This window comes from Podarcis filfolensis (assembly GCF_964270895.1).
Source record: "Podarcis filfolensis genome assembly, chromosome: 12".
Lineage (NCBI taxonomy): Eukaryota > Metazoa > Chordata > Lepidosauria > Squamata > Lacertidae > Podarcis > Podarcis filfolensis.
Genome location: NC_139614.1, coordinates 8,381,426 through 8,405,557, shown reverse-complemented (window position 1 = coordinate 8,405,557; position 24,132 = coordinate 8,381,426). Strand labels below are relative to the sequence as shown.

At 41.4% G+C, this 24,132-nt stretch overlaps 1 protein-coding gene and 2 long non-coding RNA genes across 8 annotated transcripts in view; 1 reads left to right on the top strand and 2 right to left on the bottom strand.

The window, feature by feature from the left end:
• The window catches only part of GOLGA4 (golgin A4), a 56,162-nt gene that overhangs the window by 10,228 nt on the left and 21,802 nt on the right, over positions 1 to 24,132 (top strand). For 3 of the 6 annotated variants that reach the window (XM_083577535.1, XM_083577534.1, XM_083577533.1), the window contains 11 exons: positions 10 to 324; positions 1,410 to 1,457; positions 2,153 to 2,209; positions 6,184 to 6,282; positions 7,084 to 7,222; positions 7,992 to 8,179; positions 9,187 to 9,270; positions 9,964 to 10,111; positions 17,378 to 17,556; positions 18,612 to 18,743; positions 22,755 to 22,910. In XM_083577535.1, coding sequence (XP_083433661.1) covers positions 10 to 324; positions 1,410 to 1,457; positions 2,153 to 2,209; positions 6,184 to 6,282; positions 7,084 to 7,222; positions 7,992 to 8,179; positions 9,187 to 9,270; positions 9,964 to 10,111; positions 17,378 to 17,556; positions 18,612 to 18,743; positions 22,755 to 22,910 — 1,545 coding nt within the window. Of the gene's footprint in view, positions 1 to 9; positions 325 to 1,409; positions 1,458 to 2,152; positions 2,210 to 4,605; positions 4,736 to 6,183; positions 6,283 to 7,083; positions 7,223 to 7,991; positions 8,180 to 9,186; positions 9,271 to 9,963; positions 10,112 to 17,377; positions 17,557 to 18,611; positions 18,744 to 22,754; positions 22,911 to 24,132 lie in introns of those variants that run through there. The other 3 variants (XM_083577537.1, XM_083577536.1, XM_083577538.1) reach the window with 2 other exon arrangements.
• On the bottom strand, positions 175 to 4,262 carry LOC310745579. The gene is made up of 4 exons (XR_014540170.1): positions 4,126 to 4,262; positions 2,097 to 2,254; positions 1,317 to 1,428; positions 175 to 302 (listed from the first exon to the last, which is right to left on the bottom strand). It is a non-coding gene; the product is annotated as an uncharacterized lncRNA (long non-coding RNA).
• On the bottom strand, positions 7,958 to 15,609 carry LOC310745665. The gene is made up of 3 exons (XR_014540294.1): positions 12,473 to 15,609; positions 11,037 to 11,829; positions 7,958 to 10,691 (listed from the first exon to the last, which is right to left on the bottom strand). It is a non-coding gene; the product is annotated as an uncharacterized lncRNA (long non-coding RNA).

The window sequence follows — 24,132 nt, the reverse complement described above, 5'->3', positions numbered from 1 at the left end:
TATTTACAGCCTAGTGATGTCCAGTCTTTTGCACAGAAGATTCAGATTCGAGTTCCTTCGATGGAATCATTGTTTCGAAGCCCCTTAAAGGAAACTTTGTTCCGGTCCTCTTCTAAAGAGTCTTTAGTACGGACTTCTTCAAGAGATTCCCTGAACAAACTGGACTTTGATTCTCCTGGTCCCACGTTTGATCCACCATCTGATGTGGAAAGTGAAGCAGAAGAATTGCCTGGAAATGTAGACAGCCTCCCCAAGGAACAGCTGCTCCAACGGTTGCGCAGGATGGAACGAAGTTTAGGCAGCTACAGAGGAAAATACTCAGAGGTAGGAACATACTTGGGTTTTTAAGTGAGCCATGTGAAAAACTAATGTGGGAAGAACTAACTGAAGGTGAAACAAGCATCTGTTAACAGAAATTTAGGGCGTTTCACCCCCCCCCAAGCAGCCTCCTTTGCCCTCCCTGTCCCTCAACCCTCTGAAGCAGGTTTAGGGTGTGCTTTGATGAAGTTTACACTCCAGTAACCAAATATATGTTAAGTCTCAAAAGATGGTAGACTTGCAGGTCCAACTCTGAATAACTGAGGAGTTAGTCAAGGCTGTATCTTGGCCCCTACCCTATTTGATCTCTTTTTATCTGACCTCCCATTATTTCTTCAGAATGTAACCACTAATCTCCCTTGTTTAAACAATATCCCAGTTTTTTTATTACTTTATGCAGATGATGCGGTAATTATCTCACTTTCCTCTTTGGGTTTAAAAATACTATCTAAGAGTTTCTCAAACTTTTGCTCTATTAATAACCTCAAAATTAACTATGATAAGACAAAAATTATGCAATTTACAAAGAGAGGGAACCGAAAAAAATTGGATAATCAAAGGATATTTAATACAAGAAGTTAAGTATTTCAATTATCTGGGAATTGTATTTAAAAATAACATGAATTGGAACACACATATCTGTGCTGCAATAGCTAAGGCTAAAGTGTGCTTTGATGTATACAGTGGTACCTCGGGTTACATACGCTTCAGGTTACATACGCTTCAGGTTACAGACTCCACTAACCCAGAAATAGTACCTCGGGTTAAGAACTTTGCTTCAGGATGAGAACAGAAATTGTGCTCCGGCGGCGCGGCAGCAGCGGGAGGCCCCATTAGCTAAAGTGGTGCCTCAGGTTAAGAACAGTTTCAGGTTAAGAACTGACCTGCGGAACGAATCAAGTACTTAACCCGAGGTACCACTGTATTATAGTATAGTAAATTCAAAATGTGGTGGTGAACATTTTCATAGGGGGTGAGAAACAATAAAGCTCAATGACCTGGCGAAAGCACATTGGGTTTCACAGTAAACAATTTGTATAGACGCTTCTTCAGATACTTCTTCATTATCAGCTGTGTTTTACGCTTTTCAGCTGGTCACTGCCTATCAAGCTGTGCAAAGAGAAAAGAAAAAGCTGCAGGTAAGAAAAAAGACTTAGGATATTACCTGAACATTTTTTATAGCCTTTTCTTTGCCAGGCGACACTTTTAAGGGTGTAACTTTAAATTGTGCCCAGTATGCAACAGAGAGTCTTTAAATATGGATGTAATCCACAGAAGTGTTCCTTTCCCCTGATGTAACTGTTTCCCTGGAGTCTCCTTCAGTCAAGCTCCAATAAGCCTACCAATAAGCCTAAAACTAGATTCCCTGCACCCCTAAAGGCTGTTATTTCTGGCCTAAAATTATTTTGCCACTGATCATGGCCATCACAAAAGCCTCCTGACCAGAGGCAGAACAGTGATGACAAAGACAAGTGGGAATTAGAATTGCAATAATGTGCTTGTCTGTTTTAGGAACATGGTTAATAGGAACAATATTTTGCAGAGCTTGCAGTCTTCAGGAATTAAAGGAGATAGCACAAAATTAAACTGGAGCAAGGATTGCCAAGGAGGGAAATGTTGGAGGGATAAGGAAATTAATTCCTTACGTTTAAGGAAGTACAAACTGCTTCGTGCTTAATTTACGTCTAGACATTTCAGATTTGTATTTTAGGGGAAATATAGCTTTTGAACTGGAGCTTGATTTGTAGTGGCAATGCAAAGCAGAAATTGTTACTCACATGTAGCTTTTATGTATTCAATATTTCAAAAATCATCTTTCTCTGTTTGTTTTTAGGGAATATTGAGCCAGAGTCAGGATAAAGCACTTCGCAGAATTGGTGAACTGCGGGAGGTAATACTTAATTCCAGTTGTGCATGTAATCTTACAACAAAAAATCTGAGAATTGAGTTTACATGATTAGCTATGTGACAGTAATAAAGCGCAGTAATAAAGAGTATTCCCGTAGTCAGCATAGGCCTTATGAAGATTTTACGAAAAGCAAGTATCTTTTCTAATATCTTAGCAGTAATTCTCAGTGAATGGACATTTTCTGAATAATTTAGCACACACAGTAGAATAATAATTGAGGCAATCAAAACAATAACTAATATTCGTATATTATATTCACTAATATATATATACTTTGTAAAAGCAAATAAAATCAAATATTGATGATATTGGTATAGAAAACATGTGTAAAATAGTGAAACCATGGCCATTCACTGAATAAGATCAATATGAAAACAATCAGTTTTTCATAAGGTAAGCAATACGTAGATCTAACAGCGCAGGCCTGGCTTCAAATAAGCTTTTTTTTTTTTTTAGGTGCAAATAATCTAGTTACTGCTTTCAAAGGTAGTATCGCAATATAAAAACTGTTTAGTGCTGGTCTATTTAAGGTCATATATACAATTGTTTAGCCAAGTCTAGTTGGAGTATTATGCATTTTGAGGGGGAAATTGTAACATGATCTCCCAAATTAATTGCCAGGAGACAGATGGCCATAAGGAAAGGGAACTTGAAATAAGTTTTCCTTGTTACTTCAGATGTATTCCCTAGATTGTACGTCTTGCCATTTTCACAATTAATGTTCATTTAAAGAACCATTTACTTAATTACTCCCCGCTACCAATACTGGTTTTATGGCCAGTTATCAGGGATGATGGGAGTTATAGTCCCACAACAACCGAAGGGCCACGGGTTAGCCACCCCTGCTTTGCAGTGTTAGGGTTATCGCCAATGGTGTCGCTGATTTTGACAGTAAGTTTTCAGTCAGCAGAATGGGTAGGGAAGCCGTTTCCTAGAGGTGTACTAGGGAACGGGCAAGAGCTGAAAAACTCTTCCTCCTCCTTTTTGTGGATGGAAGACTTAGCGTCAGCTGAGATACAATCCTCAGACTCTACAAATACTGCAAAACCAGAAATCTTTTGAGTTGCTTGCCTACTTCTATTCATTTTTCTGTTATGTAAATTAAGTTGCAAATCTCTGTTCTACTGTACAAACATTATTTGCAACTGCTTAATAAAGTTAAAGTGTTCTAGCACATCATTTTGTACACTAAAGCCCACTAATTTATTGGGACGAACCACGGAGCCTAGGGCTTGCTGATCAGAAGGTTGGCGGTTCAAATCCCCGTGATGGGGTGAGCTCCCATTGCTCAATCCCTGCTCCTGCCAACCTAGCAGTTTGAAAGCACGTCAAAGTGCCAAGTAGATAAATAGGTACCGTTCTGGCGGGAAGGTAAACGGCGTTTCCGTGAGCTGCTCTGGTTCGCCAGAAGCGGTTTAGTCATGCTGGCCACATGACCCGGAAGCTGTATGCCGGCTCCCTCAGCCAATAAAGCGAGATGAGCACCGCAACCCCAGATTCGTCCGCGACTGGACCTAACGGTCAGGGGTCCCTTTATCTTTATTACTTGTGAGTGCTGCAGGATTTGCAGCATTACTTCTTGCAAATGCATGTAAATAAATCCACTTTCAATTGTGCTTTCGACCAACTGAAGAACCATTCCTTAAAGAATGATGTGTTCTGTTACTGCTTAATAAATGTGAAATAAAAGTAGTAATGTTAGCTTTGCTAATTCATATCCCAAAGTGTTTGCAAAATTGTTAGTATCACTTTACGTTATTAAAATTGATGAGTGTGTAATGGAGAATAGATACCTAAGATAGAGAATAAAGGTCCATGAACATTGGTTATTTGATTTTATCAGGTAACATTGCAATGAGAACATTTCTGTTTGTTTGAGGGAGCAAATGAACACTTACTCAAAACAGCAGGGGACTCTCTACTCCCTGAACACTGTGCTCTGTTCCAGTGAAGCTGCAGCATCATTTGACATAACTGTAATAAATGTATGTTTCCAGTTCAGGATATTTAAAAATCAAAATAATGAGCAATGTGTTTAAAGTGGGAAAGTGACATCAATCACTACATAGAAAAGAATACCACAGCAGTTGTCAATATTCCTAGCTATTGGTTGACTTCAGGATATAATCTGAAGAACTAGTATGACACATTCTGCATGCAAACTGTCACAGTGATGTCACTGGGTTCCGCCTGGTTATGTTCAACTAGGTTGCCATAGCATCAGTGACCTCCTAAGGTCATGAAGTGTGCACATGTTAACCAATCTGGTCTGGGGTAATTTTAGGTGGCTGATGTGTTTAGATCAATGATAAGACAGATGATTTTAGGAGATGACTTGGCAAATACAAGATGTCTTCAGATATTGTCAAGGCCTTCCCCAATTCTGTTCAGCAATCCTTGTGGAAGCATATATAGCTGTTCTGTGCAGCAGTATTTATGCCTTTTAATCCTCCTTTTTGGATTACAAGAAATTGGCCCTCTTTTTTGCCATGTGGAGCGTTAATTCAGGTATGTGTATATTTTGCAAATAGTGACTTAATATTATAACATGGTTTTTAAGCATAGAATCCATAGCATTTCTTTCTATAAACACTCACATTTTACGAGCAAACAGCAAGAAACTAGACCTTCTAGCTATTCTGTTTTTCGGAATGCTGAAAAAGATTTCTCTACAGTCTTGTCAACTGGCCGCAGAAAAAATTGGCCTAGCCATGTGTTGTTGTTAGGTTTTTTTAGCTCTTGTGCGTTTACCATCAGCTCGCTATGCAGGAATTAACAGGTGGAATGGGGCTGTTAAAAGGAGAGTTAAAAGGGTGCTGCATAAGTTGGCAACCCTGTTGCTCTATGAACTTCATTAGGAATTAGTATGAGCTGTTTCGCATTTCTCCACTGTTTGAGTAGCAAAAATCTTAATAGGTGCAGTCATTACTTTGTCACAAGAAAATCATTACCTATACACATTATCTGGGAGGATTGTAAACAGTGAAGTCAAAAGGAAATAAATGCAGAAATTTGCAGTGATAATTACAAAATGAACAGTGGTCATTCACAACAAACAAAGCGAAATGAAAACCAGTTGTTGATAGTAAAGTCATTCTGGCATTGGTTGTCAGCTAACATCATCATTTCAATTTCTTACCAGACCTTCAACCATACTTAAGGGACTGAGTTGTTTAGGCCTTGAAACACTAATGTGAACACCTTGAATTGGGCCTGGAAACAGGCAACCAGTGAAGCTGCTTTATATGAGTTCTAAATTGAACCTCAGCCAGTATTCTGGCTGTTGTATATTTTGGATCAGCAGAACTTTCCATGTCATCTTCAAGGGCAGCCCCAGGTAGAAGCAGTAATCCAGTCTTGAAGTTATCAGAGCATGGAGTATGTGGCAAGATCTCTGTCCAAAAGGAGACATTGCTGGCAAACTAGACATAGCTGGAAGAAGCACTTCTAGCTACTGAAATCACCTGAACCTCCAATGGCAATGCTAGATCCAGGAATGCCCCCAAGCTACAGATCTAATAGTTCCAGGGGAGTGCAACTCTGTCCAGAAAAGGTAACCTCCTGGACTTGAGACCTTAGAACACATCAGACCTCTGCTTTTGCAGAATTCATTTTCAGTTCTTCAGCCAACATCCATCACTATCTCCAAGCACGGGTTTAATACTTCACCTGCCTCTTCCTGGTAGGTGTAGAACAAAGTAGAACAAACAGAGACTTAGGTGTTATCTGTGTATTGGTGACAATTCACTCCAAATCTGATTTCAACACACAGCAGTTGCATATAGTTATTGAATAGCATGGGGGACAAGATGGAGCTCCTGTGGGACACTACATGAAATCTCCCTGTCTGAATGGTGTGCTTGACCACCCTTCTTGCAATGCAGGGATAACCCCCTGATTAAGCGGTTTTATTATTATCAATTAGAAATATTTGCAAAATGTATGTTCTATTTAAGGAACTCCAGATGGATCAACAGGCCAAAAAACATCTTCAGGAAGAGTTCGATGCATCTTTAGAAGAAAAGGATCAACTCATCAGTGTCCTGCAGACTCAGGTATCTATGTTTGATCAAGAGAGATGCTTCCAAAGTACCCTGGAAGAACAGTTAGTTGTCTTTTCTTACACACTGAGTGTACTAGCTTTGCCAAGAGATAGCATCATCTTTTATTCTGTCTAAATTATCTGTGTTTCATTCTTTCTAAGTCAGTTTCCCAATTGTTTTGTTGGTGGGTTCAGGAGAGAGGAAAAATTGAGGATGGAGAAAACTTCTTCTTGGTCTGCATTTTGGACCAAAATTTACACTACCTGGACGAATGCATAGTTGGGAATGTAATTGTCCAGATTTTAAACATGTCAGAATCTTACTGTCATAAGCGTTGTGCAGATCTCATGTAGGGGATCTTGAGGAGGAATGGGAGGAGTTGGAGCTAGATGTCACTAGGAGAGTCCTAGCAGGTTGGGAGAGGTGAAATTCAGGACCCCAATAAGTGCCTGAGCCAGGGGAAGGGGTGAAGAACTGGATCCAGGGGAGGGACCAGGCAGGGATGGAGTGTTCTATCCCTGTGACATCACACCTTTAGTCAAGATACCTCCTGCACCCAGTGCTACCTCCTGTCACTCCCTTTAGAGTTGTTCCTCTGTGTCTCACCTGGGACCCGCTCCCATCTGACCTTGTCTTCCTCCTCTGCCTGCTTCTGTCTAACTCTCCAATATGCCTGCAGTGGGTCAGCAGCTTTTCAGAAGTCTGACGTGCTGTAGTTCACCTGTCAGCAGCCAAGTGAACATTTTTATTATATGTTAAGAAATGTCAGACAGTAGCTGAATAAACAATTATATCACTTTGCTGTTTTTGCAGGTATCATTACTGAAACAACGATTGCAAAATGGCCAAATAAGTATTGAGTTACCTGATCCAAATCTTCAGACTCAACCAGAAGTTCAGAGTCCAACAAAAGATTTAAACACAGAGAATGCTGTGCAGCCGGAGAGTCCTGGTAGGTTGGTGTATTAGAAAAAGAGTGTAAATATCTTGAAAATAAGATACTAACAATCTTGTGCTTTCATCTCATCAAGTTCTACTGAATAACTACGTTTCCTAATACAGATTTCCACTTCAGTGTTGGTAGGGCTTTACAGCTGCATTTTAGATTGTTGATAAAATATTGATGTTAAGATCTCTTTATTGAACATGCAGGGGATTTTAAGTACTTCCAGACGATGTTACTTTGAGAGCACTACAAAAGTATTCTTCATTTATTTAGTTCACATTGGCCAGTATCCACTGCCCTTGTTCCATTAGAATTTATGCTTGTACAACAGAAATTCCTTTTCCTCCTGCACGCACCCCATTCTCTCTGGGAGGAGGGGCAAGATGTTTCCGAGGTAAGATGTGCTTATCAGAGCTCCTTGTATTCCCTTTCAGTTACATGACAGGGGTTTGCTTAGCTGGCTTCTTCCCCCCCCCCTTTTGTTCTTTTTAAAATTTCTCCTATCGAAGGCAAGGTTGTTTTATGTATTCCGGCAACCCCAAATCTGCTCCAGAGGGTAGGAAGAACCTTCAGACAAGATTTAGGGAAAATATGGGCGAAGGTGAGTGGGGAGTTACGTTGTGCAAGTGGAAATTGTTGCAGTAACGGAACGAATGACTTAGTGCTATTTTGGATATAAACTTTACTTACCTCACACCTTTCTTCAGTCATGGTATTCAAGCATTTTTTCCCCAGGCAATTATATTGCCCAAACATAATTTTCTGTTTGATGTAGGTGGCGATGGGGATTCTGCTAAAACACTAGAAGCTCTTACTCAGCGAGTGAAACGTCAAGAGAACTTGCTCCATCGATGTAAAGAAACAATCCGCTCATATAAAGAGCGCTCGGTACAGCTAACCAATGAAAAAGAGGCACTTCAGGAACAACTGGATGAGAGACTTCAGGAACTAGAGAAAATAAAGGTAGTAAAAATGACTTTGTGTATCAATTCACACAAGGTCAAAAATTTATTTGCTTAACTGATAAAGCAAAAGATGCCAGATGTCACATCCTGAAACATATTGTAAAATTCCTGAATGCCCAAGGTAAGGGCAAGACATGGTTTCAATTCTATTAAATGGAATAATAAAAAAAGATGTAGACTATATGCCAGAACCTTCCAGAACTGCATATCTTAAATTGCACATTTCTAATTGTGTGTGCTTATTAACCTAACTTAATTAAACTTCAAAGTAGGTTTGTTGGGTTTTTTATTTTCGTATAAGCATGCAGTGATGTTTTTATTCCGGAAGGGGAAACATGGTCCTTTAAATGTTCAGCAGAGTGAGATATTTCATGCACAATTGGGAGCAAGGCTGTAGTCCTTGTCAACAATAGGTGGAACTGGACGTATTTTACTCTTTATTTTATTTTATTTTATTTTTAGTGTATGCCTGAAAATTAAAATTTTAAGTGAGTTTTATACTAGCCTCCGCATTATTCCTTAAGAAACTCTAGGAGCCTTTTTGGGCAAAGATCATGGTAAAAATGTTTTAAGTAAAGCTTGTACCCTCAAAGTCTGTAATGTCTGATGTCAGTATAACGTCAACAAGGAAACAAGTATTTTCAGCCTCCTCCCTATATAACCAGCGTTTATAAGGAGCGAAAAGGTATTTTAATGCAGAGGATTCCCAGGGTTGTGTGTGTTGATGTTCTCCAGTGGGGAGCTGAATGATAGTATATATTCAAGTAAGAAATACAGGCTACTCCTTGTTTCCATGGGGGTTGCTCTCCAGGTCATTGCATTCGTTGGCAGGGTACGTGTAAGCCTGCGCTGTTTCATCCCCTTCCCAGGCTGAAAGTGGTGTGTGCATCAGCAGTCGCATGCAAAATGGTCGTTCCCTGTACTCAAATATTACGCTTTGGTGGGTGAGGGGAAGAGAGTTCTTGCAAGATAGGTAGACTGCTTATATTTTAACCTGTCTCCTAGGATCTTCATATGGCTGAGAAGACCAAGCTGATCACTCAGTTACGTGACGCCAAGAACTTGATAGAACAGCTAGAGCAAGATAAAGTAAGCAATATAGATTATTTTTAAATTCCTAAAGTATTGTACGAACAGTGCTAATTCAGGCATAAAAATTGCATGGAATTTATTTTGCCGACTGTCTTGAAAATAATTGCTAAAATGAGGATATATGAGAGAGCGACGCAGAGAGAGAGAGAATTGGATGCAGACTTTTTCTTCTGTGACCAGAGCAACTCCTTCCATCCACAGAAGGCTTTAGATCCAGGGGCAGAATCCTTTTCTTGGAAGGAAGGGGAGGTAACTTTTGCCAGTTCCCTTCTCCCCTGCAGCTGTCACCTCCAACACTGTTCCAACAGGAAACCTCCAGAACAAATTGCATCTCTTCTCTTCTGCTGGGAGGAGCAAAGTCCATATCTAAGCCTGCTGTTTGCTCTTCTTCATGGTCTTTGACTTGTCATAGATATGGGGCTCTGCATGCACATAATCAGAGTTTGAGGGTTGGGTTTTTTTAAAGTTCCACCAGTAATCTCCAGATCCTCTTTCCATCCTCTTGGTTATAGTTGCTATATATTTGTCCAGTACTTGGTAGTGTTTTCTTCCTCACAATGCTTCTGCACTTTCTTCTAATGCAACAAAGAGGTGGGGAAGTTGCATAACAATAACTATGTCTTGTTTATGAGTGTGTGTATGTATGTTTCCACACAGCACCCTCCTTATCTGTAATTACCCATTTTATAGGGCATGGTAATAGCAGAAACCAAACGGCAAATGCATGAAACATTGGAAATGAAGGAGGAAGAAATTGCCCAGTTGCGTACTCGCGTCAAGCAGGTGGTTATGCAAGGTGAAGAGTTAAAAGAACAGAAGGAAAAGTCTGAAAAAGCTGGTAAGAAGTTGTGGTGATTGTTCCTTATCCAAGCAGGAAACATTTCTTTGGCGTCATTTGTTTGCACTTTGTCACTAACTATCGCAACACTAACACTAACTGTCCCATTTCCCTGACCCATCAAAATTAACATCACTGTTTAACTAATGGTAGTAATGGTGCCTTGTGGAACTTGGTGGAAACCTGCAGCCATCTTTGCTCTACTCCTTCCTTAATTGCTTGTACAGAAATGAAAGAGGCAATAAGTTGGCAGACAAAACAGTTCCAACATTCCTCATTTATAACATAAACACGGGGGAAATACTCAACCCTATCATGGAATCAGAGCTGGCTAGGATGGTCCACATAGATTTAAGCCACCTCATTTTGAATAATGTGCTTCTGCAGTGCCTTACAAGTTGAAGGAGTTAGATCAGTAAGTTTGACAGCAAGTCCTGTGATGAGGAGCCACCTTACTTCTAAGTTCCAGCTAAAACTCTTGGCATTCAGTAGTAGTCATACCAATAGCTTAAGCATGAAGTCACATGCTATGAAAAAGAGACACTCCATTCCTGCTAGTTAGTCTGACCTGATGTAGACACTGAATGGGATGCGGGTGGCGCTGTGGGTTAAACCACAGAGCCTAGGACTTGCCGATCAGAAGGTCGCGGTTCGAATCCCCGTGACGGGGTGAGCTCCCGTTGCTTGGTCCCAGCTCCTGCCAACCTAGCATTTTGAAAGCACGTCAAAGTGCAAGTAGATAAATAGGTACTGCTCTGGCGGGAAGGTAAACGGCGTTTCCGTGTGCTGCTCTGGTTCGCCAGAAGCGGCCTAGTCATGCTGGCCACATGACCCGGAAGCTGGCTCCCTCGGCCAATAAAGCGAGATGAGCGTCGCAACCCCAGAGTCGGTCACGACTGGACCTAATGGTCAGGGGTCCCTTTACCTTTACCTTTACCTTTAGACACTAAATGTGGGGACAACGGGAGGATCTGTCTTTTGAGACCTGGTGCAGACTATCTGCAAGCCATGTTTTTCATATTGGAAGCAGCCTTATGAATGCACTTTCTTGCCTTCTCCATCCAGAGCACTTTACCTCTTCCCTTCTCTCCCCTGTATTAACCATATGTGCACTAAAGCTATAGGTAACCAGGGGTGGCCAACTCCCAAGAGGCTGCGATCTACTTTCTGAATTAAAATCTGGCAGTGATCTACCCCCGTTTTTGGGGGGTTCAGCTCAAAGTTGTTGAGCTTTTCCTAGGGGAGCCAAAGTTGTTGAGTTTCTGTGGGGGGAGCCAGTGATCTAGCAGTGATCTACCGGTAGATCATGATCTACCTGTTGGCCACCCCTGGGTAATTCCAAATCATATTTCTATAACTATGGATTGCAACCACTTCAAGCCATGATTTTCGACTCAGGTTTACAAAGTATTTATGGTTTGTTAACCAGTGTTGACAGTGCAGTAGAAATTGCTCATGGGAAGAGATAATGTGCAGCCATGAGGATGACTCAAATTTGCAGCAGTAGTGTTTTATGCCTGTATTTTCTATGTTCTTAGTCACTCCACACATCCAACATCCTACCTCCAGACTTAGCATTTCTCTTCTTGCTTGTTAAACAGAAATAGTTAATTGTGGGGGAAATGGCAGATAAACAGAATGGAATGCAAAATGTTATCTTTTACAAATTTTTCGTTTTGATATAAAATGTTAGATAATACTTTACAGAGTTATTGCATCTACCGTATTTTTCACCTCATAGGACGCACCGCCCCATAAGACGCACCTAGTTTTTTTGGGGGGGGGGGGGAAATAAAGAAAAAAAAATTTCCTTGCGAGCCCGGCGGGACCTCCCGCCTGGCGCGCAAGCCTTGCAGACACCTTCCTGAAGCACGGGGCGTCCTCCGGAGGGCACCCCGTGCTTCGGGATGCAGGCTGCCGCCCCAAGCCTTGCGCGCCCGGTGGAACCTCCCGCCGGATGCGGGAGGCTTGCGGACACCTTTCCGAAGCACGGGGCGTCCTCCGGAGGGCACCCCGTGCTTCGGGATGCAGGCTGCCGCCCCAAGCCTCGCGCGCCCGGCGGGACCTCCTGCCGGGCGCGGGACACTTGCGGACACCTGCCCGAAGCACGGGGCGTCCTCCGGATGGCGCCCCGGGCTTCAGGCTGCTGCCCGCAAGCCTTGCGAGCCCGCGGGAACTCCCCCGGGCTTGCAAGGCTTGCGGATGGCTTCCTGAAGCCTGGAGAGCGAGAGGGGTCGGTGCGCACCGATGCCTCTCGCTCTCCAGGCTTCAGCGAAAGCCTGCATTCACCCCATAGGATGCACACACATTTCCCCTTCATTTTTGGAGGGGAAAAAGTGTGTCCTATAGGGCGAAAAATACGGTATTTAATATTAAGGATAGGTAACATTTGATATGCTTGTATTTCTAAGTTGTTGAGAGACACAAAGATACTGCTTTAAGCCACAGTCCTACTTGTTTTGATTTTTGTGAGTCAGTAGGTAGGATTGCGTTACCAGTGTTCATTGCAAGTCATTGCAACAAGTCTTGTAACAAGTATATATAATAAAATATATAATATAATAAATATAATAATAATATATAATAAAAATATGCTTGGAATGCTAAACTAAATGAAATCATGACAGTTCAGTTCATATGTCAGATTATTATTGCAGCTTTTCATTCTGTAATAATGAAAGTATTGTGTTAAAATCTCACTAAGCATCTTATTTTTGTGCATCCACACATGCCAATAAGTGAATCATGGTGCCTTTCCCAAGCCTTGTATGAACAGGATTGGGGTAAGGGATCTCTTACTTATATCACTCAACTGCTGCTTGCAGAGGGCTTTAGAAAGTAAATTCTGTGCTTCTCAGGCAATACCTAAAGTGAGTGCCTTCAGTTCAATGTAGTTAAATCTCTTAATGTCTTGGAATATTTGGCGTTGTTTTACAGCTCTTGGAAATCGGTTACGTTATAATAACTTGTACATTAATTTCTCATAATTCAAACTTTAGCATTATACCAGTATTACATATTCTGCACAAAACATTGTGAGGGCTCGCCAGTGTTTGGCCATGTAAAACAACCATTTCAGATAAATCCTCGTAATTGTTTTCCTTCTTTGCATAAAAGCTATTTCATTCATAGACAAGAAACTCTTTTATATATTCAGGTGCTTAATCAAAATCATTATTGGTGCAGGTTGCCTAAATGTTGTTTTGACTAGATGATTTTTTTTTGTTACAGTTCTGCACTTCCATTTCTTGCATACTTGTTGAAACAGACTAAATGAGTATTTCTTAGTCTGCATAATTTGGTTCCATGCTGCTTTCTCCTGCTTTCACCACTAGATAGTGCCATAAGTTGAAGACATCAGTTAATATGGCATGAAAGACTTAAAAGAAAGAGGTAAAGATAGCTTTTATTGCACCAACTCTAGTTGTTTATGAAAATTTGTTGCAAGCTTTTGAACCACACCTAGGTATTTCATCAGAGCAAAAGCAAGGAGTTGGCTTATGGCTGGCACTTCACTTTTTTTTTTTAAATGAAGAGTGTTTTAAAAATAATTGCAAATTGTGCTCATCATTTTCCTTCACCAGTTCCATTAGAGAAAAAGGATATGCTGTTGATCTCACAGAATACCACTCTGTGGCTCATAATGATGCAACACACTCTTGTATATGGCTGCCTTCATCTTTTTTGGCGCAACATCAATTCAGTTGCCAACATTCTGCAGCCTGGTAATGTTTCTTTTATCCCATGGAATCCCACAGAGTAGTCAAATAAATGTGATATTTTCCCCTGAAACACTCTGAGCCATGAGCTATCTCTTTGTCTGGCAAAAGTCAATTGAACCTTCTCTGAATCTTTATTTGTTAGTGCAAGGTGAGAAGCTAGGCTTTCATGTATAAAAACAGATAATTTATACTTCATCTTAAATCCCCTATAACTGATGGAGAACCTGTGTGCTCAACTTGCGTTCAACAGCTTGATAACTTGCTTTAAAACAGAGTTGGACCAGTAAAAGATACCATTCTTCTATAGCTGATTATTTCATAGATAGACCATTTTGTGGAAACCCACAAAATGCATTTTTGAGAATGCGAATGTAAGCTTGCTAGCTCAGGTGAAGCTCAACCCTTCCTTTCGCTCCTCTTCCTTATCACAAACTCCTTTTAAAAAGTGATGACAGTTTTCACAAACAGCAGATTAGGTGATAAGCATGACTTTCCACTGCACAGCTTTCTTCTGTGGAGAGAGGGGCAGTGAGGTTTTTCCCCTACTGAAGTCAGTGGGTTGGATCTAGTCTAGAGAGTTAGTTGTACTTAACTTTTTGTAGCAATTTCAATAAGGACTATTTCCTGTTGAACGATTGGGACTTGGGTTGTGACTAACCCTTTTCATTGATTGCAGTAAGGACCAAGTGCAGTTAAATTAAAAGTACATCTTTTAATTTTTTTAAAAAAATCTCTGCTGTCCTCACCTGCAGTCTGAAGGAGCACAGTCTTACCATATCATCTATTGTTTGTGGCTCGTAGCTTCAATTGCTTTGGTGGCATTGCTTAGGAATGCCTTCAGCATTTGCCTGGAAAACCATTCATGTTTGCCCCGGAAAGCTACAATGTGATCAGTTCAGTGGAAGTGATTTATCATTGTGTACTTAGATTCATAGAAACACAGAATTGTAGAGTTGGATGGGAACTAAAGCGTCATCTTGTCCAACCTTGTGCAGTGCAGGAATCGCAGCTAAATAATCACTGACAAATTGCCACCCAACCTCTGTTTAAAAACCTCCAATGAAGGGGGAGCCCATCAACTTCGGAAGTACCCCATTCCACTGTCAAACAGCTCTTGCCTAGATTTCCTGTCAAGTGCAAATTGCAGAATATTCTCACACACTGATTACTTTGAAACAGCTATGCTAGTATAATGGGGGCGAAAACCCACCTCTGTTTTACGATTTGGTTTTATAGCTTTGGTTTAACCAGACTCATTGAGTGAGTAAAAGGTGAACATGGACACCTGTTGTGTAACTTCATGAGTATACACAGTCATTTGCAGCTGGCACCTGCCCCTTATATTAGAATTAGCTACCTCAAATAGTAATGTTGTGTTTCTGCTTATGTGTTAGGATGCCTGAGATGCATAAAATTTTACTTTTAGAGAACAGAATGTGTTTCTGTGAAGTGCTGCTTCTTTGTGTTTTCATGCTTGCGTAGCTTTCTTCCTGGTGTCATGTGTTTGTATTTATGGTAATACAGCTGCATGTTGCTGGGTTTCTGCATTTGAGTAGCCATTCCTAGTCTTTACTGGAAAGCTTCTGTTCTTCCTGCCTGTGGGCCTGAATGTTGTATTTCTTTTTCACCCATTTTACATTTCAAAAAGCTAAAAATAAATAAATAAATAAAATGGCCTGTGCATTTTTGAACTCTGCCTTTTAGAAGGTAGCCCTTTGACGCCTTAAATTCTGCTTTATTGCACCATGAGGTTTCATTGCTCATCCTCCATCAGAGCTTAAGGGGGAAAGTGTGTGTTGCAGTTGACACGCTGCTGCCACCCAAACTAGAATTCTCATGTTGAATCATTTCCTTTCCCCCTTATAAAATTTAGCACAATTCTGTGAGTGTCTACTCAGTAGTAAGACCCATTGAATTCAGTGGAGCTTACACCCAAATATAGGATTGCAGTCTTGACAATGCTGTGACACTGCGCTAGACATTTGCAACCAAAGCCCAGTAACAGCTAATGCTACTGCATATAGATAATTCATTAAAAGAGAGAGAAGATGGGCAGTGCCATATTTTTAAATGCAGTAGTGTTAATGTTTGGATTATATGGCAGTTCCTAAATTTGTCCGTTAACTAGTATATGCTTATTTATGTTAGTACTTTGTGCTGAACATATGAAATGCACCTACATTTCAGTACAATAGGATTGATAAATATGTTCTGAACTGTGCTGGAAGACACACAGGGCCAAATTTCATGCTGATGTGGTAGAGCCTTCACAAAGGGCATTAATGGCATCATTTTTCTATTGCAAAGTGTCTTTATGGAAGAGTCCCCCCATGTAGAAGAATGCAAATAGCTTTTTTAACAATTTAACTAATGTGGCAATTTGATTCTGCCCCCCCCCCCGCTTGAGGATTTTACTATGCTAAAACAACAACATTGATAAAAATTCTTCAGTCATAACATTTTTTAATTATAAATTTATTTTTCATGTATTTAAAACAATCGTCATTCCACTTTTCTATCTTAAAAAGGGATAATCAAGGCAGCTAAAACACCAACTAAATTTATATAAAAGGAAGACTAAGACAATACCAGCATATAGTCATATGCATAGTAAATAATCAGCAAGTTGCAATATTAATTACGCACTGCCCAGACTTGGTTCACATATAACACTATGCCAAACTGTGGCTTAGGTTGACATGAGCAAGCTTGCTGGTGCACAGAGCAAAAATATCAGCTGTTTTGCTTCCCTCCTGTTGCTGCGGTAATACTGAGAGCTAAATCACCATTTGGTTTAGCATTATGTGTGAATCCAGGCTTATGGTTTGTCTCATTCCAAATAAACAATGAGTTGTAACCAGCTGTTATTTGCTTGTCACTCATTGTTTCTTTGGAGACGACAACCTGTGGCTCAGATTTGCATGTAACGCCAAAGCAAACCATGACTTGGATTCTGGTAGTGCAACAGGCTCAGAGGAGGAATGAAGTGGCTGTGATTTTTGCTTGTTCACACTTAGCCATAGTTAGATTTAGTGTTACGTGCTGATGAAAGTAGTGTTCTGACCTGTCTTCTAGAGAGCTAAAAGAAGGACATCAATTGAGCTGTAATAAAGTTTAAAGAAACTGTATTAAAGTTAAATGGCAGTATAGTTATTCACGGTTCTAATGCAAAGAAGCTGCTTTTAGGATTACATGAGTGCAGGCATTCCAGACATTCTTATAGACTCCTGAGAATTGCTATGCAGTCATGAGTGAAAAGGGAATTTCTGTTGAATTACCTCTTCTATACAATATTCTTGTTCAATTTATTTTAAGGGTTGAGAAGTTTGACCCTAAGCAGGAAGCAGAGTCTAGTCCCTTGATTTCTGAGTTTTATTTTGTTGACATGATAGTAAACGTTTGCCTTTCCAGGCTGACTTCATGATTTTTCTTTAGTTAGGTTATTCAGTGAGAATATGGCCTACATATGGTAATTTTACTTTGTCTAGAGTTTCTGCCATGTTAAACCATGCATATAACCTCTTCTTTTTCTTGTTTTCTGCAGCATTTGAAGAGCTTGAGAAGGCTCTCAGTGCAGCCCAAAGGACTGAAGAAGCACGCAAGAAACTGCAAGCAGAAATGGATGAAAGGATCAAGGCTGTAGAAAAGGCAAGCGAGGAAGAGCGTGTGAGCCTTCAACAGGAATTAACAAGGGTGAAGCAGGAGGTGGTTAATATTATGAAGGTAAATGCTAAATCTTCTGTAAGGTAAACTGCAGAGATAAGGTAACAATTCACATTGAAATCAGAATATATCATGTTAATACTGGCAGAGTTCAATCTTCCCTTGTTGGGGGGGGTGTATGGGTGAATAAAAGTGCAGTATACAGTGGAACCTCGGGTTGCGGACGTGATCCATGCGGGAGGCACATTCACAACCCACAGCGCTGCGTCTGCGCACGCGCGGGTCACGATTCGGCACTTTTGTGCATGCGCAAGCGCCAAAACCCAGAAGTAACCCGTTCCGGTACTTCTGAGTTCACTGCGGTGCGCAACCCAGAAACACGTAACCTGAAGCGTCTGTAACCCGAGGTACCACTGTACTGAATCTGATAATAGATTAATCTTGTAGCTTTACATTGTTCCATTAAAGCCTTGTTTAACACACAAAAGAATTTGTGTGTTTAATCATGCTGCTTTCTCTGCTGCAAAACCAAAATATGGATATGAATTGTTTGAATCTCTGTAAGGAAGAAAAGGTATATGGATTCTGTAGTATTGTGTTGAACCTGGCTGCTAGGCAACACCCAGAAATATATGACTAAGGTTGTAATGCTATGCATACTTATCTGGGAGTTAACTCCATTGTATGCAGCTATTACTGCTGAGTAAATATTAATAGGATTGCACTGTTTGGCTATAGTTCTATGCATGCATACTTTGAAGTAAGGTCCATTGGATTCATTGGGACTTCTGAGTAAGCATAATTAGAATTGTACTCTTGAAGGTCTTAAAAACTGAATGGGAAGATGCAAGTCATTCATAGTGCAATTCTCTGCATCTCTGCCTCTTTGAGGTGAATGGGACTTATTCCTTAGTAAATGTAGATAGAATTGCAGGTGTGAACTGGAACTCTTTTGGATCTTTTATTTTTTAAAAAAAGCACCAAATAGCATTTCTTGCAAGAAAGCAATCTGTTTAGTCACATTTTTGTTCTTTATTTCATTTCTCTTTGATCAATAATATAGAAGCACCTTTGTTTCTTGGGTAACATCAGACGTGTGCCTTTCAAATTTGCAGAAATCTTCAGAAGAACGAATTACCGAACTAGAAAAGTTACATAAAAGGGAATTGGCTAGCAAAGAACAGATATTAAATGATAGATTACGGGCTCAAGACCAGGCGTTTCAGGAACAAATGAAAACAGCTCTTGTAAGTGTCTCTTAAGAGCCAGATGGGTCTGGTGTGTGTATACGTGTGTTTGTGATGATGAATAACGTCAAGTATGAATAGGAGAACTTGGTGCATAAAGATGCATTTGGATGTATATCTGGGAATCTACAGACCAAGTGAATAATAACACCTATTTATTTAAAACATATACATATATGCACACCACCCTTCAGCAATTTCTAAAATAAAATGCAATAAATAAGTTCATGTTAATCAAGAACACAACAACGCATTAAAAAGTTTGGGAGAATAGAATGTTGGTGCCTGGTGTCAAAAGGATAACAATTGTACCGTATTTTTTGCACCATAACACTCACTTTTTTCCTCCTAGAAAGTAAGGGGAAATGTCTGTGCGTGTTATGGAGGGAATGCCTACGGGTGGCGGGGGGGATCTGCTGCAGTCGTGAGCAGAGGATCCATGGTTCCCCTTCCTTCCCTCCTCCGTGGCTCGCTTTGAAACAGCAAAGCGGTTGTCCGGTTGGTTCCTTTAAAGCAAGCAGGCTCTCTGTCCCTCTCTCCTCCCCACTCAGCTCGCTACATGGAAACAAAGTTTTTCAGCTTGCTAAGCTGGGAATGAGCAGGGAGGAGGAAGAAAAGCAGAGCCTGCTTGCTTTAAAGGAGCAAAGTGGGAGAGGAGAGGAGCCTTCTCCCCTATACCCCTCTTCTTCATTATTAGCAGCATTCTTCTCCACACACCCCACATGTGTTCCTTCTCCCCTTATACCCCTCTTCTTCATTATTAGCAGCACCCTTCTCCACACACCCCACGCGTGCTCCTTGTCCCTTGAGTGCTTTTCCTTCCCTCCCCACTTAAAACGTGGTTACAAAGCACGGATCCACATGGATCCTCAGGATTTTTGCACTGGGTCACCCCAAATTCACCATCAGATCAGATAGCATGTCCATGGCTACATCTTGCACCAAAAAAATCACGCACCCACTGTTGCCTGGGGCCACAGTGGTGCAAAAACGTGGTTACAAAGCATGGATCCACATGGATCCTTAGGATTTTTGCATTGGGCTACTCCAAACTCACTGTCAGATCACATGTCTGTGGCCACAGCATGAACCACAAAAATCATACATCCACTGTTTCGTTTAGAATATTTTTTTTCTTGTTTTCCTCCTCTAAAAGCTACGTGCGTGTTATGGTCGGGTGCGTGTTATAGAGCGAAAAATACGGTAAATGGTAGGCCTTCCTGGGAGAGGAATTCTACAAATGGGATCCCACCATTTCTTACCTCCAGAAATTTTGGCACCTGGAGGTGAGCCTCTGAAAATGACCTCAATATACTGGCAGATTGGTATGGGACCAGTGTCCTAAACTCTAGAAGGATTTAAAGATGAGCACCAGGATTTTCAGTTGTGCTTGGAAACTAGCAAGAAGCTAGTGCTTTCGGTATTGATGGGATACCTTCCTGCTGACTTGTCCCAGTCAATAGTCAGGACCCTGTACTTTGAACAAACTTGGTAGTTTTTAAAATAGTTTTCAAGGGTAACTGCACATGCAGTACATTACAGTAGCCAATCCTAGATGTTCTAGACATGCCTGTTACATAAAGAGGAACTTCTGAACTTTTGACACGTTTTGGAGAGTTTGCCTGTCTGTTCTAAAGGCTTCCTTTTTCTTTCTCCCGCATCCCTTTTGCTTGGTTTAAACATATACCTGAAACATAATGTATGGAAATGGGTTTCCATATAATAATAATAATAATATTTTTTTTATATATACCCCGCGCTCCCCAGTCAAGGCCGGGCTCAGAGCGGCTTACAAGCAATAATAAAAACAAGATGAATGATTACAACTTAAAAACAAATATAAAAAACAACATTAAAATAATGGAGAAGGAAAAGAAAAAAGAAAGAGAGGGAGGGAGGGAATCAAATTGGCTCCAAGCCAAAGGCCAGGCGGAACAACTCTGTCTTACAGGCCCTGCGGAAAGAAATCAGATCCTGCAGGGCCCTGGTCTCATGAAGCAGAGCGTTCCACCAGGCCGGAGCCAGAGTTGAAAAGGCCCTGGCTCTGGTTGAAGCCAATCTAACTTCCTTAGGGCCTGGGACCACAAGGGTGTTGTTATTTATGGACCTTGAGGCTCTCCGTGGGGCATACCGGGAGAGGCGGTCCCATAGGTACGAGGGTCCTAGGCCATGAAGGGCTTTAAAGGTCAAAAGCAGCAGCTTAAATCTGACTCTGTACTCCACCGGGAGCCAGTGCAGCTGGAAAAGCACTGGGTGAATATGCTCCCATGGCAGAGACCCCGTGAGGAGCCTCACTGCAGCATTCTGTACCCGCTGGAGTTTCTGGGACAGCTTCAAGGGCAGCCCCGCGTAGAGCGAATTACAGTAGTCAAGCCTGGAGATGACCGTTGCATGGATCACTGTGGCCAGGTCGGGGCGGGAAAGGTAAGGGACCAACTGCTTGATGCGGCGAAGGTGGAAAAATGTCGCCTTGGCTGTTGCTGTAACTTGCGCCTCCATGGAAAGGGAGGCGTCAAGGATTACACCCAAACTCTTAACGGAAGGCAATGGCACTAATTGGGCCCCCGCAAGAGAAGGGAGTTGGTCCCTCATCCCCATGCCATCCCGACCTAGCCATAGGACCTCTGTCTTCGAATGATTTAGTTTCAATCGGCTCCTACGAAACCATCCAGCCACAGCTTCCAAGCATCTGGTCAGTGTGTTCGGGGCCGAGTCGGTGTGGCCATCCATCAGCAGATAGAGCTGAGTGTCATCAGCATATTGGTGACAGCCCAGCCCAAAGCTCCGGATAATTTGGGCAAGGGGGCGCATAAAGATGTTAAAAAGCATCGGGGAGAGAATTGCGCCCTGCGGCACTCCACACACCAAGGAGTGGCGCGACGACATTTCCCTCCCTAGTGCCACCCTCTGTCCCCGACCAGAGATAAAAGAGCACAACCAGTTACGGGCTATGCCCTGTATCCCCACGTCTGCGAGGCGGTGGTCCAGAAGATCATGATCGACCATGTCAAAGGCTGCTGACAAATCTAAAAGAATCAGCAGTCCTGACCCGCCTCGATCCAGTTGTCTACGGAGATCATCTGTTAGGGCAACCAGAGCCGTCTCCGTCCCAAAACCAGGACGGAAACCGGACTGAAATGGATCTAATGCCGATGTTTCCTCCAGAAACCTACCAAGCTGTTCAGCAACCGCTCTTTCAATTACCTTACCCAGGTATGGAAGATTTGAAACTGGGCGGTAATTGGATAGGTCTAAGGGATCTGATGAAGTTTTCTTTAAGAGTGGACACACCACTGCTTCCTTCAGTTCCCCTGGGAATGTCCCCGTGTCAAGGGACAAATTGATAATTTCAACCAGGGGGGTCTGCGCAACATCTGGACACTCCCTAATCAGCCAAGACGGGCACGGATCAAGGAGGCAGGTGGTGGGCCTACCAACTTGGAGGAATCTATCCACATCAGTAGGGAGTATCCGGACAGAGTTTCCAGACAGAACTTGTCCATATTTCATTGTGTTGTGTAACTGAAAAGGCAGTCTTTTCTCTTCAGTTACCTTCACTCAAGTGTTTGCAAATGCACATATTATTAGTAAGCTGTGTTTGGTTGAAGGCTCCCTGTATACCATGGAACAAATGCGCTTGCATCCCTATGGATGGATAGGTAAAGTCAGGGAATTATGCTGAGGAAAGGTTACAGAGTTTAGACCCTGTTACTGTTGGCCATGCACGTATGTAAGGTTAGATAAGGACTAATAGATTAATTCTAAATCTAGATTATTGCTGCTATTTCTTCATTTTCTGCACACAGAAACTTCACTTTCAGATTCTTTACAGTTACATGAAAAATATAAAATTATAAGGTTCTTTGTGGACTTTTAATCTGTTTGTGTGATATCCACTTTTTTAAAAAAATGTACAAGCAAGAATTAAAATAGATAATACTCCTAGTGCTGCTGATAGATCAGTGACTTTATGGTACTTTCTTTTTTAAAAAGTCATAATTCTTGACACAGGAAAAGTGCCGGAGTGAACACCTACAGACTACACAAGAAAAAGAACAACAGGAATCGTTAGCCCTAGAGGAACTGGAATTGCAGAAAAAAGCAATTCAGCTGGAATGTGACAAAAAACTAGAGGACATGCAGCAAGAAATAGAAACCTTCAAAACTGTGAGTAAAAGATTTGGAACATTCGACTGCTTTTTTATATTGCACAAACCTAAAATGTAAACTGCATTTGAGGGGTATGCATACCTATAATTGCATCTAATGGGAGAAATTTGGGAAGGGTGCTTGGTCCCAAAGGCATGGCTGGTTTATTATTATTATTATTATGTTGTTGTTGTTGTTGTTGTTGTTGTTATGTTGTTGTTGTTGTTGTTGTTGTTGTTGTTGTTGTTGTTACATTTTACTATTTATATGCCACCCATCTGATTGGGTTGCCCCAGCCATTCTGGGTGACTCCCAACAAAATATTAAAAACACAATATGATTCATGAGAAAGATTGTGAAATCAATTGAGGCAGACAACAAAGGGGGCGGAAACTGTGATTTGAGCCAAACATAATGTCTCTAAATAGATATGTTGCAGCAGCAGGAGAACAACCTAGCCTCATATTCCCCTGTTGCATCTTTCCTTGCCTTCCTCTTCCACATGCCTTGGTCTTAGAAACAGAACACAGGAGGCATATGAGGTTCATCCTTACGTTAATTATCAGGCTTCATGTTTGGAAGTCAGCTACACAACTTTCTCTTTGTACAAGCTACTGCTTTGTTAGGTGCCCTTTTCCAGGAGCTTTAAATGATTCGGTAGGTGAATGTGACCTTTCCCCTCTAATTCAAGAATAGCCAATCGCTTAGTTCCAAGAACCTGTATATCTTGTAACCTAGGTACGTGTGCCCTAGGCCATGTGGAAGTGGGGTGGAGACACAATGTCAAAAGCAGTGTGTAAGTCTGTTGTGCTGATTTTAATCTGATAGGCATCCTGTGCAGTCGATAACACCATGCCACTTATGCCTTTATGTACAGTTGTGGGTGATTTTACAGGGAGACGGGAGGGAAGGGCCAAATACTGCATTGTGGTACCTAACTGACCATCACTTGGCTCTTTTGAGGAAATATTTTGTTAAGGACTTTCTTATCTTAGTCATACTTTGAAGATTCAAATTGTTCTTGTTATTATTCATTGTGATGGAATTTGAGAACCCCCTTGCTCTTTGTCTTTATTCCACTTTAATGAGAAAAGTATGTAGTGGTTCTGGAAGTTTTCCTCAGCTTTGGGTCCAGTAATATTTCCCCATTCTCCTTCTGTACATCAAGGCTATACAGTGGTACCTCGGGTTACATACGCTTCAGGTTACATACACTTCAGGTTAGAGACTCCGCTAACCC